Here is a 23,632-nt window from a genome sequence, read left to right on the forward strand (position 1 = left end):
GTGGAGTGACAGTCATTCTTGGCTGACAATTCAGGTTGTGTGTTATGTATGCAAGTCTTGCATGTACACGTTGTTCAGTGACTGTTTGCATTGTAATTAGTGTAATGTCAGCTTCGGCTTCCAGCTGTATTTACCTCTAAATTTGTTCGCTAACTGTTCAGCCAAATGGTTTTCATTCATCTTTCTCAGGATGTCTAGTGTGATCTTCACAGCTCCTTCTGGTCCACAACGTGCCACCATTTGATCCACCATGTCAGTGACGTTGGGCTTCTCCAGAGCAGCAGTTGAAGCAAGACCATCATTCTGTAAGTGCCATCTAAACTTCTTCAGCTTTTCACAGCTTAGATCCTCCAGTGTCTCCTGAAGCTGGTCTGGAGCAGATGTCATCATCTGTCACTGACTCACTTCTTCTTCAAAAAAAAAAAAAGATTTGACCTGTCATTTTACCCCACCAACACTGAAAACAGCAGTTCTACAAACATGAAGATGGCCTCAAGAAGGTGGGTTGGTTTTTAGCAGTGTTCATCCCCATTGTAATTTGTGCTACACGGCTAACCTGGGGTGTGTTTCCCGTACAACGTCATAACTCGCTGCTTCACTATCATAGTGCGATGCATCGTTGAAGAATTCAACTAGCTAGTCACGACTGTTTCCCGAAACCGTACTGTCGCAAATTGGTCGTTCAACCACGTTGGTTAATGATGTCACACAGGTGTTGGAGTAACAACTACTGTTAATGAATCTGTTTGAGATCGAATTAATGCAAGATGTTTTGCTATAAATTACGAACATGGCATCTGAGGACTATTTCAAATTTTTCTCAGTTATTTTGCTTTATTAAGTTGGCTTGAGAAAGCCAACTTACTGAAATCCTATTTAAACTTCTTCTTCTTCTTCTTCTTCTTCTTCTTCTTATTTTTCTGACCGCAAATTTTTAGACACTAACTCCTCCTAGACCGTTCAAGCTACATACTCCAAACTCGGGTCAGACCTTCATACTGTTCTGACTTGAGTTGCTATATCTTTTAAAAATTAATATTAAAAATCATAAAAATCCCATAGACTTTCATTGACCAAAAGTCCATGTCTGTTTGAACTATGTTTAATGTAAACTGCTAGAAGCCATTGATACTCAATTAAGCTTTAAGCTATCTATGTTCTTTCTAACTAATAACTAATCTATCTATCTATCTATCTATCTCAAGCGTGCCGCACAAGCCCTGAAAAGTGAAGCCAAAACGTCTCGATCTCCCCCGGTGACTGGTCCTAGTATAGGTCATAAGTCCCGCCTCCCCGTGTTATTCAACGGGACGTGAGACCAACTAAACAATTAAATTACACTTCAAATATCTTTTTTCCAAAGGTGGTTTCTTTCATTTGCTGTAGTTTTTATCACGCTGATGTAAGTTCAAGTGTTTGTTTAAAAAATAAGTTGTTTTTTAGTTAGTTACGTGATGCGGTGATGTAACGTCATGATTGACAGCTGTGATTGACAGGTTCTCTGAGCGAAGTAGTCACTGAAGCACCAACGGACATTTTTTTCGGGATCTTCGGAGGAATGAGGAGATTGTATTTACTTTATTTTAACAAGCCTCTTGTCGTACTGCAATCAATTTTTAAAAAAGTGTGCAGAATCCACTCTCCCTGAGTGCATTCTGTGAGAGTGAGGGCGGAGCGTTGATTTCGCGGCTTTACTTCCTGCTCACGACTGCGCAGGTCTGGTCCCGAGATCGCTACTGCGCAGACTCAAGTTCCAATATGTCAGTGCCATATCGGGACTCTGGCGGCTTCAGTTCTCATCAATGGAAGGGGCGTCGTCCATCTTTTTTTTACAGTCTATGATCTATCTTCAAACCTTATCTATCTATCCATCTATCTATCTATCTTCAAACCTTATCTATCTATCTATCTATCTATCCATCTATCTTCAAACCTTATCTATCTATCTATCTATCTATCTATCTATCTATCTATCTATCTATCTATCTATCTTCAAACCTTATCTATCGATCTATCTATCTACCTTCAAACCTTATCTATCTATCTATCTATCTATCTATCTTCAAACCTTATCTATCTATCTATCTATCTATCTTCAAACCTTATCTATCGATCTATCTATCTACCTTCAAACCTTATCTATCTATCTATCTATCTATCTATCTATCTATCTTCAAACCTTATCTATCTATCTATCTATCTATCTATCTTCAAACCTTATCTATCTATCTATCTATCTATCTATCTATCTATCTATCTATCTATCTACCTTCAAACCTTATCTATCTATCTATCTATCTATCTATCTTTCTTTCTTACTAATCTATCTTTCTAACTAATCTATTTATCCTTCTAGATAATCTATCTTTCTTTCTAACTAATCCATCTTTCGTTCTAACTAATCTATCTTTTTTTTAACTAACTAATCCATCTTTCTTTCTTTCTTTCTTTCTTTCTTTCTTTCTTTCTAACTAATCCATCTTTTTTCTTTCTAACTAATCTATCTTTCTTTCTAACTAATCTATCTATATTTCTTTCTTTCTAACTAATATATCTTTCTTTCTTTCTTTCTTTCTAACCAATCCATCTTTCTTTCTTTCTAACTAATCTATCTATTTATCCTTCTATCTAATCTATCTTTCTTTCTAACTAATCAATCTTTCCTTCTTTCTTTTTCTTTCTTTCTAACTAATCCATCTTTCTTTTTTTCTTTCTTTCTTTCTTTCTTTCTAACTAATCAATCTTTTTTCTTTCTCTCTTACTAATCTATCTTTCTTTCTAACTAATTAGTCTTTCTTTCTTTCATTCTAACTAATCAGTCTTTCTTTCTTTCTTTTTAACTAATCCATCTTTCTTTCTAACTAACTAATCCACCATTCTTTCTCTCTTTCTTTCTTTCTTTCTTTCTAACTAATCAATTTTTCATTCTCTCTTACTAATCTATCTTTCTTTCTAACTAATCAGTCTTTCTTTCTTTCATTCTAACTAATCTTTTTCTTTCTTTCTATTGAACTAATCCATTTTTCTTTCTTTCTAACTAATCCATCTTTCTTTCATTCATTCTACATAACCTTTTCTTTCTTTCTTTCTTTCTTCCTAATATCTTTCTTTCTTTCTTTCTTTCTTTCTTTCTTTCTTTCTACCTAATCTTTCTTTCTTTCTTTCTTTCTTTCTACCTAATCTTTCTTTCTTTCTTTCTCTTTCTTTCTACCTAATCTTTCTTTCTTTCTTTCTTTCTACCTAATCTTTTTCTTTCTTTCTTTCTTTCTTTCTTTCTTTCTTTCTTTTTTTCTTTCTACCTAATCTGTTTCTTTCTTTCTACCTAATCTTTCTTTCTTTCTTTCTTTCTTTCTTTCTTTCTTTCTTTCTTTCTTTCTTTCTTTCTACTTAATCTTTCTTTCTACCTAATCTTTCTTTCTACCTAATATTTTTCTTTCTTTCTTTCTCTTTCTTTCTTTTTTCTTTCTTTCTTTCTTTCTTTCTTTCTTTCTTTCTTTCTTTCTTTCTTTCTTTCTTTCTTTCTACCTAATCTTTTTCTTTCTTTCTTTTTCTCTCTTTCTTTCTTTCTACCTAATCTTTTTCTTTCTTTTTTCTCTTTCTTTCTTTCTGTCTTTCTTTCTTTCTTCCCAATCTTTCTTTCTTTTTTCTTTCATTCTTTCTTTCTACCTAATCTTTCTTTCTTTTTTCTTTCATTCTTTCTTTCTTCCTAATCTTTCTTTCTTTCTTTTTTTCTACCTAATCTTTCTTTCTTTCTTTCTAACTACTCTTTTTTCTTTTTTCTTTCTTTCTTTCTTTCTTTCTAACTAATCTTTCTAACTAATCTTTCTTTCTAATCCATCTTTCTTTTTAACTTATCTTTCTTTATTTCTAACTAATCTATCTTTCTTTTTCTTCCTAACTAATCTTTTTTTCTTTCTTTCTAACTATTCTTTCTTTCTAACTAATTTATCAATCAAAATTTAAACTACTTTAAACTTCAAACTACTTCAAACTTCTAACTACTTTTAACTTTTTTAAACTCTCTGGTCCGGCTTTCTCAAGCCAACTTAAAGTTTGTCTCAACAAACTTTTTTTTCTAGTTTCCAGATTAAATCATAGGCTTGTTTTTAGTACTAGAGCACATTCGCACATGTGCACTCTCCAAGAACGACGTTTTGAATTACTTTACAAACTAAAAGACGTAATCAATATTTGTATGTATTCTAAATAAAAGATACAGATTGTTCTGAATGTCATCTTGCTAATTTGGCTCAGGATAAGGATTTATTGAGTCCACATGTCATGAATGAGAAACAAGAAACTCTGCTTCTAACCACTGGTCGAGAGCTGTCGTTACAAACACACAACTCTGCGATGCTGTTTGTGAATGTTCGTTAGAACGATGGTTTTGGGAAACACTGACTCGTTGAACTATGCGGATAACAACGGAACTTGTGCCCATAGTTGGCTAACGATGCTTTTGGGAAACACACCCAAGGTTTTATTTTGGGTTAGAGACCAACATTTTTAGATCGCAGACCAAAACTGGACCAATCAACTGCGAGTAAAGTGACATGTGATGCAATAAAGCCATGCCCCCTATATCTCTCGCTCCAAATTGAAGTTTTGAGTGAAAGAATTTTAGAGACAATCCATCTTTTGCTGCTAATTATTTATTATTTTCGGGTTATAATTATGTATAATTCATATAATATATTCAAATAATTATTATATTAATTGCCCATTAAAAATGTTACCATAGCAAATTGTATCAAGCCATATATAATGTTTTTGAACACAGCAAACCATATAAAAGATGTTTTTGTCTTCCATAAAGGAAAACTCTAGCTTAATCTGTGATAAACATTTTTGCCAGGTGCCTTGAACAGTTTCTCAGAAAGCTTGTGTGTTTGTTGTCAGTAGCATTTAACAAGTTTCTCAGAAAGCTTGTGTGTTTGTTGTCTGTAGCCTTGAACAGTTTCTCAGAAAGCTTGTGTGTTTGTTGTCTGTAGCCTTGAAAAAATTTCTCAGCCGCCAGGTCGTTTTTGAGCATCGGCCAACGTAGTTTTTTCAGCGTTGGCTCTAGTCGGACGCCGTCTTTCGCATGTAGAATCTGTGTCGAGCTGTTAGTGAGTGAGTGAACTCTGATTGGCTGTTCAGTTGAGCACGAGTCAGTGCACGAGAATAAGAGCAAAACAGCGAGCAAAGTAGTCAAAACGGTACAGATAGAAGCTCATCTTACCTGAGTGTTCCTGGCCGTATATTTTAAACATAAGAGTGAAAGCAGAGTGGAATAAAGAAAGTGATCAGCAGGATGTATTTTCAAAACAGTAAGCAAGCACTGCTTTGTTTGTGGTGTGTGTATCTGCAGCCTGCAGAGTCGGTTTCCCTTTTTTACTCCACTACATTTCTGTCAAGGTCCTTGAGTTTTGTTGGAAATGAAAGTCAGGTGACAACCCAGTCTTTCATCAGTGCTAGAACTTATTCTTGCCTTGTAAATGCTTTTGATTTCATAATAAAATTTTCATAACAATCTTCTAATCTTTGCGCATCTCTCTCTGTCTTTGCCGCAAGTGTCTCACTTTCAGCTGCACGACTTAAATCACAAACTCTGGAACAAGTAAACACAGTCAGTTATGTCTTAAGTGAACAAGTTGGGAGAAAACTAAATGTGTACCAATTCACAATACACTATATCCCAAGGCACTTTGTGAGACTTCCAGTACACAATGAATAATCAGAAACTGTATGCATAATTTTATGCATAATAATATTTTTGATTTTAATATTATTTTAATGTAAAAATAAGCCTTTGCAAAACCTCAGCACACACAATCCTGCATGAAAAGAGTAGAGTATTGGGTTAAAATGAGTATGAATTAGCATTACCTAGTGAATATATTATGCACCGTAAATGTGTTAAATGTGTACATTTGAGTGAGAGATAATGAACACAGATTTACTTTTCCCAGTTTCAGAGTATGTTATAGTTTAAAGGGTCATAAATTGCATTTTTAAAATATTTTTTTCAAAGGTCCACCAATACTGGTAAGATTTTTACATCAAAAGCAATCATAATTTAGTAAACAAAAGCCAATTTCTATTTTGACCCTCATATGAAATATTATATTGTATAAAGCACTATTTAAAAAAAGGTGGCTTGACTTGACTATTCTTTGTTTGAGTCCTTCATTGTGCATTTATTACTTCAACCATAACATGACAAACACATTAAAATGAGAAAGAGAAAAAAAAAATAGTGATTTCACACAATGTGAATGTGCAGCAGTGACTCACTTACAAAGACACACTTGATCATCTGTTAAGCCGGATGCACACTGAGCAATTTATTATCATTATCACATTACGATTCTTGCTTGTCAGACCGTACGAACATGATCCTCGCTGTAAGTCATGTCACACTGTAAGATCTCAGTTGTCATTAATGTCAGACTGTACGACAGTCGAGATGCGTTAAAAACGGATGCACACAAGAAAACTCACCCAGAGTTTTACATCATCAATCAATAACACTTTCAGTGACAGTGAGCTGCATTACACGCGGGATAGAAATGATGGTTACAAAGAAATCTCTAACGTTAATTTTGGTCATGGCTTGAAAAACAAAGGCAATATGACGGTCGTTGTAGGAGAAGTCACATTGCAGGACTGAGAGTCAAATCTTCTGACACTGGCAAATTTCATAAAATCTGATTGCAACGGTCATTAATCGGCTGTCTGTGAACATGTCAAACTAATGATCAAAGACTTAAGATTTTAGCCTAGTCATATGATTCTTTTAGGATTGCAAAATTTGTCTCAGACAGCCAAATCGTGGCCAAAATCGCACAGTGTGCACCCGGCTTTAGATCATGACATAGAGGTTTAAATAAAACCATCAAAAAAATTCAGCACAGCATTAAAGCCTCAGAAGCTCAAAGTGACCAATAACACATCATAAGATGACACTCATACAAGAAAACATGTAAAGAAAGATGAAACGCTCACCTCAGATAATACTTGTCTGTCTTTTTCCTCCTCTGAACTGTCGTGTTGAACAGCAGCTCTGGAATATCTCTGACTTCAACAGAACAAGCTACCGTTTTCACGTAAGAATTAGAAGAATGACAGTAAGAAATATCAACTCTGATCTGGTTTGTTCCCCAGAAAGGCTCTTTCTCAGGAAAAAGTGCTGAACATTACTTAGAAGCAGTTTTACAAGTTTGTGAAAATGTGTTTTAGACATTAAAAGTGTATCAGGTGGGTCAGTGCATGTTTCCATAGTCTGCTTTTCAATGTGAAATGAGCAGGGGAAAAAAACTGTGCCTTAATTTGTATTTTCAAGAAATACATGAATATAAGTAAATTAGTAGTTAAATTAGGCTTGATATATATACATTGGCAACACTTTACAATAATGGTCTGTCATTAATAGGTAACTATGCAGAAGTAATGCCGGACAAATGAGTAGTTGCTACATTAACACTTCAGCTACTACTACTAACTAATATGGAAACAAGATTAACTAACTAATCAGTAATATCGAATTTAGGAATGAGATTCTTCCTTATTAGGTAATCAATAATCACGGAATGAAACTAACCTCATTTTTAACTATTTATGACAAATGACAAAGAATGATTAAATGCTAATCACAACATTAACATATCTGAGATATGTGAGGAAAATGCCTTTTTTTACTCTCAACGTGGTCATAAAACGCATCACTAATTACACAAGTGTTACCTAGTCATTCTTCAAGAAATACTAGTGATCTGGCCCATTATTTTAAACTGAAGAACAACTAGTAGTTCTAGTTACCTAAGTAACAATTAGTGATGCATTTAATTTGTCATAGTTAGTTGATAGTTATTAATAAGGTCAATCTCATTCAGTAATTATTGATTACCAAATAAGTTACAATCTCAGTCCTAAATTTGATATTACTTACTGATTAATGAATCTTGTTTCCATATTAGTTAATAGTGGTAGCTGAAGTGTTAATGTAGTAACTACTCATTTGTCATGAATTACTTCCTGCATAGTTAAAATATTACCTACAGTAAAGTTATTTCGATATTTAATGCTAGTGGGAGCTCTCGATCATGGGGCTTTTATTTTTAAGGTGTTCAAAGTTAGCTAAGTCCCAGCAGCATTCAGCAGATCCCTTCAGCATGAGTGACATGTACATGAGCAAGAATCTTACTCTTTATACATAGCCCATGTCTAGAGTCTGTCACTCAGCAGTGGAAAGAATGTAAGGTGTCTTTTCTTCTGTGAGTGAAGAACGCAGAGGGGGTTAAACATTTAAAGTTGTTTTTTTTTCCCTGTAAAACATGAATTACTAGTTTCAGTAGAGGCACTCGGGTTATATCACGCACCATCACTCTCAGGAAGTTTCGCTCACAAAAAATAACTGCAGTACTAAGTAGTATAACTGCAGTAAAATGAAGAACAACTGTAGATTTGAAGTATTTTGAATCATAGACACAACAGCAGTAAAACTGCAGTACAAAAAAGTACAACTGCAGTATATAATGAAGTATAAAAATACATGAACTCTCTTATTCATCATGCTCTTAAATTGTTTTCAAAATAACGTACAGGTTGTTTCGAGTGTGTGTTATATTTGACACATGTCAGGGTTTTGTGCTGCAGTATCTGGCCTTGTCAAACTTCAAAATAAAACTAAACTAAATATACAACATAACTGCTAATGTCTGACGGACTTTGAGGTTTTTGCATCTGAAGTCTTCAAAGGCCTAGCACTTGTACTACACTGTACTGCAGTTATGCTGTATTGTGCAACATATAGCCACTTTTTTTGCCTTTGGGACACTTCTCATGCATAGATAAATAGCCCTCGCTTGACCAGATCTTCTTCCTTCCCGCCTCGAGAGAACAGTCAGTCAGTGTCTTTCCCTCAATGTCTACTGTAAGATGGATGTTGTGACATCCTCCAAGAAGAATGTCATTTAGATTCATTTTAAAGTAGCTTGACTGAACCAAGCTCTGCATGTCAGTCACTCCTGATCTCCGTTCTCTTTTCTTTTTTTTTTACTTCCCGCATCTCTTGTACTTCCCTTGATGATTTTTAAGATTATAACTTAAACAACTTCTTTACTAAATTATTAAAGCTATTAAAATTAAACTAAACCATCACTTTAAATAACCATATCCTTGAACTTACCTGGTTTCTTCACAACATGACCACTTATGGTCGTGAACGATTTCTCCACAGGAACAGTCTCTGGCAACTTCTCTTCCTTTGTAGACATGTCTTTCTGCTCTTGCTCACTGTGCACTTCTCTTCAGATCTGAGTGTTACGTCCCTATTTTGTCTAGGTTTGGAGGAAGAAGTAACAGAATAAAAATGGTGTGATGTGTGGAGGCAGCAAGGTTCAGTTCCCAACCCTTCAAGGCTTCAAGAGGGGCAAGGCCAAAACAACAAGCATACATCCTCTAACTATTAGGGAGAAACTAACTAAGCTACAAAAAAATAAAAAATTATAATAAAGTACAATACCTAAATAGCTTAAACAGAACAAAACAAGATATAAAAGGAAATGACACCCACCTCTCTGCTAATCCCTTCCAAAAGAAAAAACAATACAAACTTAGTAGATAAATAACATAAGTATATACAAACAAAAAGTAATATACCAAACAAAAAGGATTTTTTGTCGTAGGCACTGTTACCACAAAAGTGTTAAAACGATAACACTAAAGGAACTCAATCAACAAGGTTTAAATAAATAAATAAAAAACACACACACATTACTTCCTGCTAATGGGAAGTAGAGAGTTCTGGTCAATCCTTGGCTTGCTACAGGGTGCTGTGAAGAAGACAGTTGTCATCGCTCTATTTTGTGGTACCTTGAAGCCAAGTTGTCTGGTTGAGTATTTAAAAGATCTTGTCAGTGAGTTACAAAGGATTCCTTATAAAGGGGAAACAGTGCTTCTTGAAGGTCACCTCGGTCATCTGCGATCCTCCAGCAAGAGCTTTCACTAAGGAACAAAACTTCACAATGGTTACTCAGGTTGTGACAAGTGTATCCAAACAGGCATTTATCTTAAACTTAGGATGACATTTCCAGAAGTCAACAGCCCACTCCGAACTGATCTGTCTTTTGAAATTATGTCTGATGAGGACCATCATGTCACAAAGTCACCATTAATTGATGTAGGTACAGGTCATGCTTTCCTCATGATTACATGCATCTTGTATGTCGTGGAGTGGTATGCCGACTGTTTGATTTGTGGATTGCATCAGGGCCCTTACTCTGCCGCTTGTCTTTTCATCAGATGAAACTTATCTCTAGTGAACTTGTAGGCCTAAGACGTTTCATTCCCATGGATTTTGCTCGTAAACCCAGAGGGCTTTCAGAAAGGCTCAGGTGGAAAGCCACAGAGTTGTGACAGTTCTTGTTGTACACAGGGCCAGTGGTTCTCCAAAATGTGTTGTTGGCTTCAGTCTACAACAACTTCATGTTGTTATCTGTTGCCATTTTCATCCTTGCAAGTCCTTCATTGTCTGCAGATCTTCACGACTTTGCACACACATTGCTTTTGTGACACATTTTGGTGAATTGTATGGTCCTGAATGTGTTACTTACAATGTTCATGGGCTTACCCATCTTTCTGGGGATATTCGAATACATGGGAATCTGGACCTAATATCTGGATTTTCCATTCGAGGATTATTTAGGGAAGTTGAAAAAGATGATAAGAACCCTGCACCATCCACTGGCCCAGGTTATTCGGCGAATCTCTGAAATAGAACCTTTTACAGGGAATGATGAACTGTCACATGGAAAGAGAAAGTTGCAAAAGGAGCATAACCGTGGCCCAGTTCCACCCTCTATGATGGGCATACCCGTACTTCAGTTCCAGGAGCTTGTTATAGGTGGTACCAAAATTAATGTATCAAGCGAGGGAGACAGATGTGTAAAGATTGGTGGCTCCATTGCTTTGATTGACAATGTCCTTCAGTCTCAGGGCAAGATATATATTGTCTTCAGGGAATATTAATTAATGGAACCGTTTTTTGTGTATCCTCTGAACTCTTGTGAGCTGTGTATCTACCTGGTTGGCAAAATCTCATCAAGTCTGAAAATCATTGAGTTGTTTGATCATGTTGAGGAATATGTGAAGTTACCAAAACAAGATAAATTTGTTGCAGTGCCACTACTGCACTTGTGTCAATGATTTCATTTAGCCCTTTTTTCTTGGTCAGCTTTGCAGTGAAAGGAGAAACTGAATAAAAGCTGCTGGTTCCAGTGTTCCTGTCATCATAATTATTATTATATTAAGTTTTTTTTTTTAATCAGTTTCCTTTGTTCTTAGTTTGTCTGTCTTGACCTAGGTTCTCAGTTCGTTTTATTAAGCATTTCATTCACCTGTTGTCATTTAATTAGCTAAGTTCTTTGGTGTATAAATACTTCATGTTTGGTTTAGTTCAATGTTGGTCATCTTCAGTATTAAGTTGGCTGATTTCCTGGTCCCATCTCCTCCTCTGATTTTGTCCAGTTCCTTGTATCCGCCTGTGCCACTGGTGCCGTCCTGCTCCTCTGCTCTGCCCCCGCCACTTGCTCAGTGCAAAAAACACTTAAAAAATAAAATGCATATGCGCCAAATTATGTTTATATTTGTGCATATATGCTTATCAAAACTAGATTTTGTTCTAACAGATATGTTCAAAGTAGTAGAGTTTTCTGAGACGAGGGAGGTGGAGCTGGTCCCAGCCATTTGGGTAGAGAATGGCCAGTGCTGTTGGCCTAAATCATTAAGGGGCATGGCCCTCTACCAGGCCATCAAAAACAAGATGGCTCCCAACCTTGACTGGGATCGGTGGGATGTCCGAACATTGTTTTCAACAGGTAAATGTGATATTGTCATGCTAGGTTTTACTTATTCTGCCATTTTAGTGTATACATGACCACTGGCTAAGTTACATTATTACACGACCCTCTGGAATGTGTGACTCTGATTGGTCGATTGCAGCATTTGATCGAGCAAGTGGTTCATTATTAGATTATATTGTCCAACCAGCAGTATAACAGACCGATGTTAGACTCAACAATGTGTTTTGTATGCTGTTTGTAAAATTATTAGCCTGAGTCTTGCAAAGTAATACATTTTTGCCTCACTGAATGATTCTGAGAGGATTGATTAGTGTTTAGCAAGGTTTTTTTTTTTTTTTACAGAGAATTATGAAGAGGGCAGGAGCAGGAGATCTCCAGTCAGAGGCAGAAGTGTCTGGGCAAAGACCACCAAGGCGTAAAATGTATGGATATTTTTTTCAGCACATTACTGATCCTTGATGCTTTTATGCTGTATTTTAAGCAATATTTATCATGAAACATTGTAGAATTTGTCAATATAGTTGGTTTCATTTTGATCAATTTTGTTTATAATTAAAATAGCAAGAGTATCTGAATTGGTCCACATGGAGGTCAGGAGACGTGTTTGTTAGACTCTGAGGATGAGTCTGCCCCACCACCCAAACAAATTGTGCCATCTGCTCCCGCTATAAACTTCCCTACAGTGACCCCAAACACCAGTTTCCCCTCTGTTTCCTCCACCACTTTACCAGTAGCACCAGGACCACATAGCACATTCACTGATATGATACAAAACTGGCAGTCGATGGACAATATGCCATGTGAGTTTTCTTTTGCTTTCTTATTTGCTTTTTTAGTAGGTATTAATTTTGTAGAGAAAATTCAAGAAACTTGAAAAATGGACTGAAAATTTCTCCATGTGAAAAAAGGCAGACAAGAAGTTAAAATTTCAATCAACAAAAACAACTTTATTCAGAACAACAAACATCAATAGACAGGTAAGAAAAAAAGTGAAATTTCGATGAAAACGGTGATCAATCAACTGGAAAAAGGAACTCAAAGTCTCTCACAATAAAACAAACTCTGGAAAAGGAACAAAAAGTCTCTCAAAAAACGAAAACTGGAACAAAAAACTCAAAATCTCTCCCAAAAAAATTAACACTCGAACTGGAACAAGCAAGCAAAAAATTAAAGCAACGCCTATTTTTGTATTCTGCGCTTCTTGATGGCCTTCTTCACCTTTTCTGAGGCCTTTTTTTGGCGGCTAATCCCAACAAGCGTCGTGGAGCTCGGGGGAAAGATGGCCTTCTTGACCTTGAGCGGCGACACATGTCTGTGCTTCTGTCACGGTTGGTAGATTCGCTGTCTCATTCTGGTCTTGTGTGTTTGTGTTTATGTGTGTGTCTTGTCTGTACTAATTGTTTCGTGTGGGCGTGACCACTGATTATTCATCAGCGGCAGCTGCAAACCATTCCAGCCAACCTATTTATTGCCTTTCGTCTTGTGTTTGTCAGATCGTTGTTTGAAGCTTCCCGTGTTCGTGCCTGTTCCCGTCTTCCTTGTGTTTCCTGTTCACTGGATACGGATCACTTCACTCCCGTTTTCATCATTGGTTCACCTCACTCACTTCAGGTTCGCCCGTCTCAGTCCCTGCGTCATGCTCTCCTGCTGTCTGTGTTCCGGATCTGACCCTTGGCGTGAATTATCTTCTACTGCTCTGTATTCTTTGTGATTCTTCTGCATATTCTGAGGTGTTTTGAGTGAACTTCTGTTCAATAAACATTATTGCACTTGCTATTGCTTCCGTCTTATTTATCATCACAGCTTCAAGCTCAACGACTTCAAGGGAGGCAGTAGCACCGTCGGCTTTCCTCTCCGAACTGGGTACTTTCTGCCCAAGGAGGTCGACCTCCTCTTCAAAATACGGTACCGCCTGGTGACCATCCGAAGTGTCTCGCTGAGGGTGTCGACCTGTTTGTTCAGGTTGGCCACCTGCATTCTCAGGAGCTCTTTTTGCTTGGTGCAGCCCGGCTTGTCACACTCCTCTTCCTCCAGCTCCTCTGGGTCTCAGGGGTTCGATGGATCTTCTTCCAGAAAATGGTGCACCTCCAGGTCGAGAGTAGACACCATCGGGACGGCCGGGTCGGAGGCCCTCAGGGCAGTCAGCTTGGCCAGGCATGCCCTCCTCTTACAGTGGCGGAGCACGTTGTCCTGTGCCCCCACAGAGATCTCGGAGTGGGTACGGATGTGGCGTTCAAGCCGGTTGGAGAATTTTCCACATGCCGGAACTGGGCAGAGGCCTGCACGGGCGTTCACTCGCCCCGACTCCATGGCCAAGAGCAGATTCCTCTCCTCTTGGTTCTTCTCATTGTGGGTGAGAACCAGGTGCTGGCCGAGGCGGGCATACATACGCATACACAGTGGGCATGTTTCAACGGGCATCTTGACACAGGACAGCAGACAACGGGCTCATGGACTCAGTTGTTGGAGGTGTAGTGTGGACTGACTAGGGTCGACTCACTGCCTAAAGCCTCTAACTGTACACTTACCTGTAAACGGAGTGCGATTGAGAGTAATTTACTGTACACTTACCTGTAAATGGAGTGGATCATCCCAGCTATAGCTTAATAGGCTTTCCATGGTCAGACTGGAACCATTACAGGTTGTTATTACAGTTTTATTTTAAATTTTTATCTTTTTTATTTTATTTTAAGATTAATATGTTTCATTGTAAAAAAAAATAAAAAAAAACATTTATACCTGTTATAAAACCATTCAAATGCCCTGTCCACGGAAAGTGTCACTAGGTTAGTTATGGTTGGACAAGTGACACCTGTAACTCAGAGCTGCCAACTCTCTAGCTTTCACCGTGTGACACACGGTTTTGCCTGTTTTCACACGCACTCACGCGACACATCCAATTTCTCACGCAAAAAAAATCTGATCTTGGGCCGAGACTCGTTCGTTCCTTTTCAAACTCCCCGACCATAGATGGCGCTGATGAGCGCCACTGAACCCTATGCTCTGCACCCATATATGCAACAGAAGAAGAGATATCGCGAAAGACAACGGGAGAAACTACTTTGAGAAGTTTGATGATGAGAATCTGAGCTGAGACTAGGTATGTTACAATGAAATGTCACAAGGAAATGTCACCCAATTGAGTACTCACTCTCTTAAACTTTAAATCTTGAAAGAAATGGAATTAAATGTCTGAAACAGAGTTTTGTGAGCTCCATGAAGCAGAGTACATGGAGGTCCTCCTGCATATCTCGGTTCGTTGGCTAAGCCTTGAACGTTGTGTGACCAGGATCCTGAGGCTGTATGAACCTCTGGCCAGCTACTACAAATCTGCTAGTATGGTCATCAATTTTCAATTTCATTATGCAGAAACTACATGGATTGTTGGTCACATACTTGTATTAATGACAACCTCTTGTTTTGTGTTATTTATTGATTGATTGAAGATGAAAATCAGGCCAGGTTCAAGATGTCTTGTGCAGACATTCACTGACCCCATGACAGAAGTGTACCTGCTGTTCTTCAAAGCCACCGTACCAACTTTCACTTCTTTCAACTTGCTTCACATGAGCTATTCTTATGTGGCTTCTCCTCAAAGATGCGTATGAACTGCTGCTGGTTGATGACAATAAACCTAAAACTTAACAACTTGTAACTCTACTTTCATAAATAGGTTTCCCCATCTCCTCCCATACCATGGGCCAGAGGAGCATGACCTTCTGGGTGAGGAGTTTCTAAATTATCAGACCATGCCAATGATATCCCTGCAGGATGAAATTGAAATGGAAAGCTTCTGGGCTGAAATGGCAACCCGGAAACATTAGGTAAATGTTTTTTGTTTTGTTTTTTTTGGCAGGTTTGGCTTGGCTACATCTGTTGCTTAAAATTGTTGCATGCATATATGTGTCATGCATGTTGCAAATTATGCATGTTTTTATCAGAACTTTGTTAATGGATCAAAACCTACAGTATACTTACAGTATTAATCAATCAAAAATCAAGGTATGTTTTTCCATTGTGTTCTTGGTGCATTTTCCATAGGTGACAGGAGCCAAAGAATTCGAGAGGCTTGCTACCGTCGTCAAGCTGGTCCTGGTGTTGCCCCATGCAAACACAGACGCTGAGAGGGTGTTTTCAGTTGTGGGACTGAACAAAACCAAGAGAAGAAACAGCCTAGCATTGGATGGCACCCTGTCATCAATAATGACCATAAAGATGGCCAATCTGGAGCCCTGCTTTAAATGGGAGCCCCCCTCAGATATCATCAAGGCCTCCAAGAAGGCCACAGGCCAGTATAACCATGCCCACAGATCGTAGACAAGGACTTTACCCAGCTTCTAATCTGCATCTGATACTGATTATGCCTAATTTTTAGTTATTTTTGTAATTCATTCATCTGTTTTATTGCTTGAAAAAGTTGTACTGTTTAAGCACTTTATTTGTTGCACTTTATTTGTTTCTGTGGGAGGCTTTGAATGAAGAATAATGTCCCTCCTTAACTAATCTTGTGTCGTTTTTGGCTGAACATAAATCATTAAGTGCTCTTAAGAATACAGTTATTCACAACATAGGCTAGGTTTCAGTTAAGAATTAGTTTAATACCATTCTAATCAAAATATCAATCAACCTACCTTGGTCAAATCTTAAACACTGGTCTATGAATAAGGCTTTATTGTGGTACATAGGCAGTCATTTAGGCACAACAATAGTTTTCTGGTTGAATGTTCAGCTCAAGTCTAGAAGGCCCTACAAGTCATGATGCCGAACATGAATCAGAATAAGTTCAGGTATTGCACATCTTTAACAGACCACCCAAAAATCCACTAGAATGCAGGAAATCACATCTACTTAATCCAAAATTTCCTGGGGGTGGACCTTAAGCTATGTCTGCTTCACAGAATGTAACCAGTATTGTCCATCTCCAGTAGGATGCCCCTATCAACGGCTTTGGGCCTCCCCACAAACCACCAGAATGCAGGGTACAACATCAACTTAATTCCAATTCTCTGATATCTGAGCCACCAACTTGTGTGGCTGCATAATTTTGATCACCCCTGACAAAATCTCACTCCATGGTTTTTTGAAAAGTAGGCAGGTATGGTAACTTGTTTGACGTGACCTACACAGGCTTTCCATGGACAGGTAATAACAATTATAATAATGCATGTTTATGAAATAAAAATGCATGTTTATGAGCTCTACTGTGCGTGGATTGTTAAACTGTATGCCTTGTAATTGTCCTTTTATTAATACATGTTCTTGTTTAAAATATTTGTTGAAAATGCAATTATTTTTTGAATATCGTCACCTTCCTAAAATAATTGGCCAAGTCATTTTTTCAGGTTTCTCAGAAAACACAAAAAACTGAACCTAACTTCAGAGGCCGAGTAGATTTTAGTTTTTCTTGATGCAACTGCCATCTTGAAAAGCTTGTAAAATTGCCTACACACTCTTGACATAGGCCATTATACTACAGGGGTAGAAATGCATGATCTGTTCAACTGAGGATCTGGGTGATTTTACCAGAGGTGGCCAGCATCATGAGAAGATGACTTATGCAAAAAAATCATTGTTGTCAAAAAATGACTTAGCCAATTATTTTAGGAAGGTGACGATATGTAAAAAGCGACCCTAACCCTCAAACTTCATTTCAAAAGACGGTGTAATCAGCTGCTGTAACCCCCTCATCCATTGTGTCAACATAACCCTTCAACAAGGTCATTTCAAAGTGTTATTTTGAGAATATTTCATGTTTCTAGAAGTTCAAAGTGAACTAACTTTGTTTCCATTTTTTTAAGATGCTACTGACCTGTCCATTGTGCCCGGCTAAAATTATACATTTGAGGCACCACCTGAGGTCTCAACATAAAATTGAGGACGCAGAGGAAAGGCAGGTATTGCTGCGACTGGCAAGGGGACGGACCAAACTGAGAAACCTCAGGTGTCTCGAGTGTGGCATTGTGTATGCAAACGTGGAGCGCCACTTTAAATCGGGCCATCCAGAGATACAGTGGGTACGGAAAGTATTCAGACCCCCTTAAATATTTCACTCTTTGTTATATTGCAGCCATTTGCTAAAATCATTTAAGTTCTTTTTTTTTTCTCATTATTGTACACACAGCACCCCATATTGACAGAAAAACACAGAATTGTTGACATTTTTGCACATTTATTAAAAAAGAAAAACTGAAATATCACATGGTCCTAAGTATTCAGACCCTTTGCTGTGACACTCATATATTTAACTCAGGTGCTGTCCATTTCTTCTGATCATCCTTGAGATGGTTCTACACCTTCATTTGAGTCCAGCTGTGTTTGATTATACTGATTGGACTTGATTAGGAAAGCCACACACCTGTCTATATAAGACCTTACAGCTCACAGTGCATGTCAGAGCAAATGAGAATCATGAGGTCAAAGGAACTGCCTGAAGAGCTCAGAGACAGAATTGTGGCAAGGCACAGATCTGGCCAAGGTTACAAAAAAAATTCTGCTGCACTTAAGGTTCCTAAGAGCACAGTGGCCTCCATAATCCTTAAATGGAAGACGTTTGGGACGACCAGAACCCTTCCTAGAGCTGGCCGTCGGGCCAAACTGAGCTATCGGGGGAGAAGAGCCTTGGTGAGAGAGGTAAAGAAGAACCCAAAGATCACTGTGGCTGAGCTCCAGAGATGCAGTCGGGAGATGGGAGAAAGTTGTAGTAAGTCAACCATCACTGCAGCCATCCACCAGTCGGGGCTTTATGGCAGAGTGTAAGTAAGTAAGTAAGTAAAGTTTATTTCTAAAGCGCTTTTCACAGATAAAATCACAAAGTGCTGTACACGAGAAAGGTAAAACAAAACAATATAAAACAATGTATATACATATGTAAAATCAAAGTGACACTAGTGACCCGACACTAGTGGCCCGACGGAAGCCTCTCCCTTAGTGCAAGACACATGAAAGCACACCTGAAGGACTCCAAGGTGGTGATAAATAAGATTCTCTGGTCTGATGAGACCAAGATATAACTTTTTGGCCTTAATTCTAAGCGGTATGTGTGGAGAAAACCAGGCACTGCTCATCACCTGTCCAATACAGTCTCAACAGTGAAGCATGGTGGTGGCAGCATCATGCTGTGGGGGTGTTTTTCAGCTGCAGGGACAGGACGACTGGTTGCAATCGAGAGAAAGATGAATGCGGCCAAGTACAGGGATATCCTGGACGAAAACCTTCTCCAGAGTGCTCTGGACCTCAGACTGGGCCGAAGGTTCACCTTCCAACAAGACAATGACCCTAAGCACACAGCTAAAATAACGAAGGAGTGGCTTCACAACAACTCCGTGACTGTTCTTGAATGGTCCAGCCAGAGCCCTGACTTAAACCCAATTGAGCATCTCTGGAGAGACCTGAAAATGGCTGTCCACCAACGTTTACCATCCAACCTGACAGAACTGGAGAGGATCTGCAAGGAGGAATGGCAGAGGATACCCAAATCCAGGTGTGAAAAACTTGTTGCATCTTTCCCAAAAAGACTCATGGCTGTATTAGATCAAAAGTGTGCTTCTACTAAATACTGAGCAAAGGGTCTGAATACTTAGAACCATGTGATATTTCAGTTTTTCTTTTTTAATAAATGTGCAAAAATGTCAACAATTCTGTGTTTTTCTGTCAATATGGGGTGCTGTGTGTACAATAATGAGGGGGAAAAAAAAGAACTTAAATGATTTTAGCAAATGGCTGCAATATAACAAAGAGTGAAAAATTTAAGGGGGTCTGAATACTTTCCGTACCCACTGTAAGTATAATCTCAAACTAGCATACTTGTTTTTGTGAATTCATTTAAAAAATGTTTTAAATAAAACTCTCTCTTCAGGGAAAACAGGTGAAGTTTTTGAGGAGGGAACTCAAATTGAAGGTGACAGAGGGACAACTGAAAAGTCTACGGGACCGTAAGCATCCAGACCCTCCAGTCCTGTCCGCTCTGGATGTCCCTGAAGGAGGAGAGCAGCCACAACCTTCAGAGAGCCCCTCCAATTGCTGGGTAGGTTTTGAATGTTTTTTTGCAATGGGAATATAATTTTTTTTTACAAGATGTTCAAAAAACGATTGAGTCTCTGTGTGTGTGTGTGTGTGTGTGTGTGTGTGTGTGTTTATTGTAGATGAGTTTGAAATGGAAGGTGCTCCAAGCCTTCTGGGTAGATATTAAGTGATCAACATGTAATTATGCTATATTGTTTATACAAGAACAATACATTAATAACTTTTTTATTGTAGACCTTCTTCTGAAAGACAACGAGTCCCAGCAGGAAGTTCAAAGCCTAGGTAGGTATCAGGTGAACAATTGTTTAAACTTGGACTGTATTGTTTTTTTCCATGAACAGGACATTAAGAAAAAAAATTATTAACTTTTTCTTGTTCTTTTTAGATGAATTATTCAATCAGGTTAATGAGGATCACCAGATGTCTGCAAGTTTACATGCATGAAACCAAGTTTTGTTGTTGTGTTATTTATTTTTTATTTTTTGTTTAATTGTTTTTCTTTGTTTCCCTTTTCCTTTTTTTTTTAGCAAACAAGTCATCCATTTGCCAAGTTCTGCAGGAAAGCACAGATTTGTGCACAATTGACCTCGGGGACCTGATTGATTTGTAAATATTTTTTTCTTTTAATTTATAAATGTATATAGTTCAAATGTTTTATGTCATAGTTTTATATGTATTACATTTTATAACAAAAATCTATTGTCTATTTAAATATCTACTGTTCTACTGATCTAATATTGTACTTTTAGAAATCATGGAAAATCAATGTTTGTATATCATGATTCAACAATTAAAATGTTAAAATTATGGTTTTGTCTGTCTCATCTATTTCACCAAAACATACCAACTATAGCTTATTTGTCATGATCCCGATAGGCTTTCCGTGGACAATGCATTTGTATGCATATTCATCATCTTTATGAGCTGAAATGTACATGAACTTGTTATATGGTGTTTCCTGTGTATTGACCCTTAGCTTTTCCTTAATAATATCATTATAATTATGAATTATTACCTATTAATGCATTGACCACGGACAGCCTACAGAGGTCCCGTCACTTAAGTTACAGTTGGGCACAGGAAGGGCCCACCTGTAACTTATTTGCATAGGCTGTCTGTGGACATGTTGTTTCAAGGCTAATGATGCATAGTTATGAGCTGTAAAGTACCCCCAACATGTTTGATTGTCTTTCCTGTGCACTGTACTTCATGTTTTAAGTAATAAAACACGTATAATGATGAAATATGACCTATTAATGCATTGACCACGGACAGCCTACAGAGGTCCCATCAAGTAAGTTACAGGTGGGCCTTTCCTGAGCCCACCTGTAACTTATTCGACGGGGTTCCTGTAAGCTGTCCGTGAACATGTCATTTTAAGGCTAATGATGCATAATTATGAACTGTAAAGTACCCCAACATGTTTGATTGTCTTCCCTGTGCACTGTACTCTATGATTTAAGCAATAAAACATTTATAATTATGAAATATGACCTTTTAATGCATCGACCACGGACAGCCTACAGAGGTCCCATCAAATAAGTTACAGGTGGGATCGGTTTTATATGTTGATGCCATGGTTGAAAAAATTAATAAAAAATAACTTAAATATCACATTTATGTTACTCTTTGGGCCCCCCTGAGCGATTTGCAGCCTTTCATACATACTGGGAACTATATTATTCTCAGAAGGCGAAGCACTGCTACTTGGGCGGAGTGATTTGCTCGCAGCACTTGAGAAGCCCCGTGGTGAGGAGCAGAGAGTTCGCTCAGAGTTGGAGTAAATCACTCCGCAGAAGTAGCAGTGCTTCGCCTTCTGAGAATATAGTTCCCAGTATGTATACGGTTAGAAGATGGCTGTGTCTCATGTGACCTTGTTATTTGTAAACGCTGTGACTATACAAATCACAACATGTAAATAGGAAAATGTTGGCGTTATTTAGTCACTTATTGGGAGCAGTGTGCTAGCTGGAGCCGTTTACCTCCAGTGTTTGTGCTAAGCTAGGCTAGCGGTGGGTGCGTCAGACAGAGTTACGGCACGCACAGAGTTTTTACTAACCAGACCTCTAAAAACGAAGGGTCGTAACAGGGACTCTTTAACAAAGAACACAAACAGGGTCTTACATTTACATGACTTTTTATATGTATTTGTAAGTGTGATGTTTTTATTACACTAATAACTATTTAATTGTCTTTCTCCAAAGTGAATGCACAGATGATTGCTGAAATTGCTCCTTTTTCTAAAACTCGTCACACCGAGGTAAACAGCAGTTTCTTTCCAGAATGAGTTTGCAAATGCCGTTTCAGGTTTGAGTGATATGAGAAACTCTTCTCACACTGAAGACACTTGTAAGGCTTCTCTCCAGTGTGAACCCTTATGTGAATTTTAAGGCTTCCTTTAACCGTGAAGCTCTTTCCACACTGAGGGCAAGTGAAAGGCTTTTCTCCAGTGTGAATTCTCATGTGATCATTAAGGTATGTTTTATATCTTAAGCTCTTCCCACACAGTTTGCAAGTGTATGGCTTCTCTCCAGAGTGATTTCTCATGTGGACATCAAGTTCTTTTTTCTGTTTAAAACTCTTTCCACACTGAGGGCATATGCATGGCTTCTCTCCTGTGTGAATTCTCATGTGAATCTTAAGATTTCCTTGTAGTGAGAAACTCTTCCCACACTGTTGGCAGGTGTGAGGCTTCTCTCCAGTGTGAACTCTCAAGTGGGCATTAAGGTTTTTTCTCTGTGTGAATCTCTTTCCACACTGAGGGCATATGAACGGCTTCTCTCCAGTGTGGATGTCCAAGTGGACTATAAGGTTTTTTTTCTGTGTAAATCTCTTTCCACACTGAGGGCATATGAACGGTTTCTCTCCAGCGTGGATGTTCAAGTGGATTTTAAGGCTGTCTTTTCGATTGAAACTCTTTCCACACTGTTGGCAGGTCAAAGGGCTCTCTCCAGTGTGAACTCTCATGTGGACTTTAAGGTTTTTTTTCTGTGTAAATCTCATTCCACACTGAGGGCAAATGAACGCCTTCTCTCCAGTATGGATTTTCAAGTGGGTATTAAGGGTTTCTTTTCGATTGAAACTCTTTCCACACTGTTGGCAGGTGAATGGCTTCTCTCCAGTGTGAACTCTCATCTGGAGGTTTCTGGTTTCTGTTTTATGTGTCTTTGAGTAACTAAAAGATTTTTCCACTGAAAAAGATTCCTCATACTGATCTTTCTCTTCCATTTCATTCAGTTTTTGACTCTCCTCTTTCAGCTCCATCAGGCCTAAGGTGAAAAGAAATTTAAAAGAAGTTATACAATTTAGACATGTAAAACATCAAATCAAACAACATGTACTGTATATTAGATCCTATATCCAGTAGGATAGGCACTGGATAAGGATCCCGCTGGTCCTAACACAAATCTAGCGGGATCACAGATCACAGATGCAGGTGGAAGGTCAAAAATATACCACAGGTCCCGGGATTTAATGAGAAGAATCAAATGTTCAGAAAACATTAAAGTGGGTTTTTACTGTACAAAACCAAAACAAGGCAAGTCTGATATTCAAACAAATTTCCCAGTTTTTACAGAAAAAAACTGTAAAGGATTGCACTTTGTAAGTTGCCACAAATATAAAAAATTATCGAGATACAACAGACACAAATCTGAAACCTCTGGGTTGAGATGACATCTCTGATTTGTTTTCCTTGGTCAAAGTAAGCTTTCCTTCAAAGATAAAGCACTTCTTCTTGCACATACTAAACAAGATACTATCGGGAC

At 38.1% G+C, this 23,632-nt stretch overlaps 2 protein-coding genes and 1 long non-coding RNA gene across 8 annotated transcripts in view; 1 reads left to right on the top strand and 2 right to left on the bottom strand.

Annotated features, from left to right (window-relative positions):
• Nucleotides 1-9,236, bottom strand: part of LOC309496979 (protein NLRC3-like) — a gene marked incomplete at its 3' end in the record, with an annotated part of 43,586 nt that extends 34,350 nt beyond the window's left edge. For 2 of the 3 annotated variants that reach the window (XM_082167184.1, XM_082167186.1), the window contains exons 1-2: nt 6,988-7,111; nt 135-410 (exon numbers count right to left, since the gene is read on the bottom strand). In XM_082167184.1, coding sequence (XP_082023310.1) covers nt 135-390 — 256 coding nt within the window. In that variant the 5' untranslated portion in view covers nt 391-410; nt 6,988-7,111. Of the gene's footprint in view, nt 1-134; nt 411-6,987; nt 7,112-9,169 lie in introns of those variants that run through there. The other variant, XM_082167185.1, reaches the window with a different exon arrangement.
• Nucleotides 171-20,728, top strand: LOC309497078. Of its 2 annotated transcripts, none has more exons than XR_014205358.1 (4): nt 171-305; nt 15,517-15,667; nt 15,885-17,733; nt 19,699-20,728. It is a non-coding gene; the product is annotated as an uncharacterized lncRNA (long non-coding RNA). The 2 variants fall into 2 exon arrangements; XR_014205359.1 differs by having other exon boundaries at nt 291-305; nt 15,885-20,147; nt 20,251-20,265.
• Nucleotides 20,729-20,924: 196 nt separating this feature from the next.
• Nucleotides 20,925-23,632, bottom strand: part of LOC309497025 (uncharacterized protein) — a 73,451-nt gene continuing 70,743 nt past the window's right edge. Inside the window, exon 2 of one of the 3 annotated variants that reach the window (XM_082167280.1) lies at nt 20,925-23,134. In XM_082167280.1, coding sequence (XP_082023406.1) covers nt 22,116-23,134 — 1,019 coding nt within the window. In that variant the 3' untranslated portion in view covers nt 20,925-22,115. The remainder of the gene's footprint in view (nt 23,135-23,632) is intronic. The other 2 variants (XM_082167282.1, XM_082167281.1) reach the window with 2 other exon arrangements.

The sequence above is a fragment of the Leuciscus leuciscus genome (genome assembly GCF_965113295.1).
Source record: "Leuciscus leuciscus genome assembly, chromosome: 4".
NCBI lineage: Eukaryota > Metazoa > Chordata > Actinopteri > Cypriniformes > Leuciscidae > Leuciscus > Leuciscus leuciscus.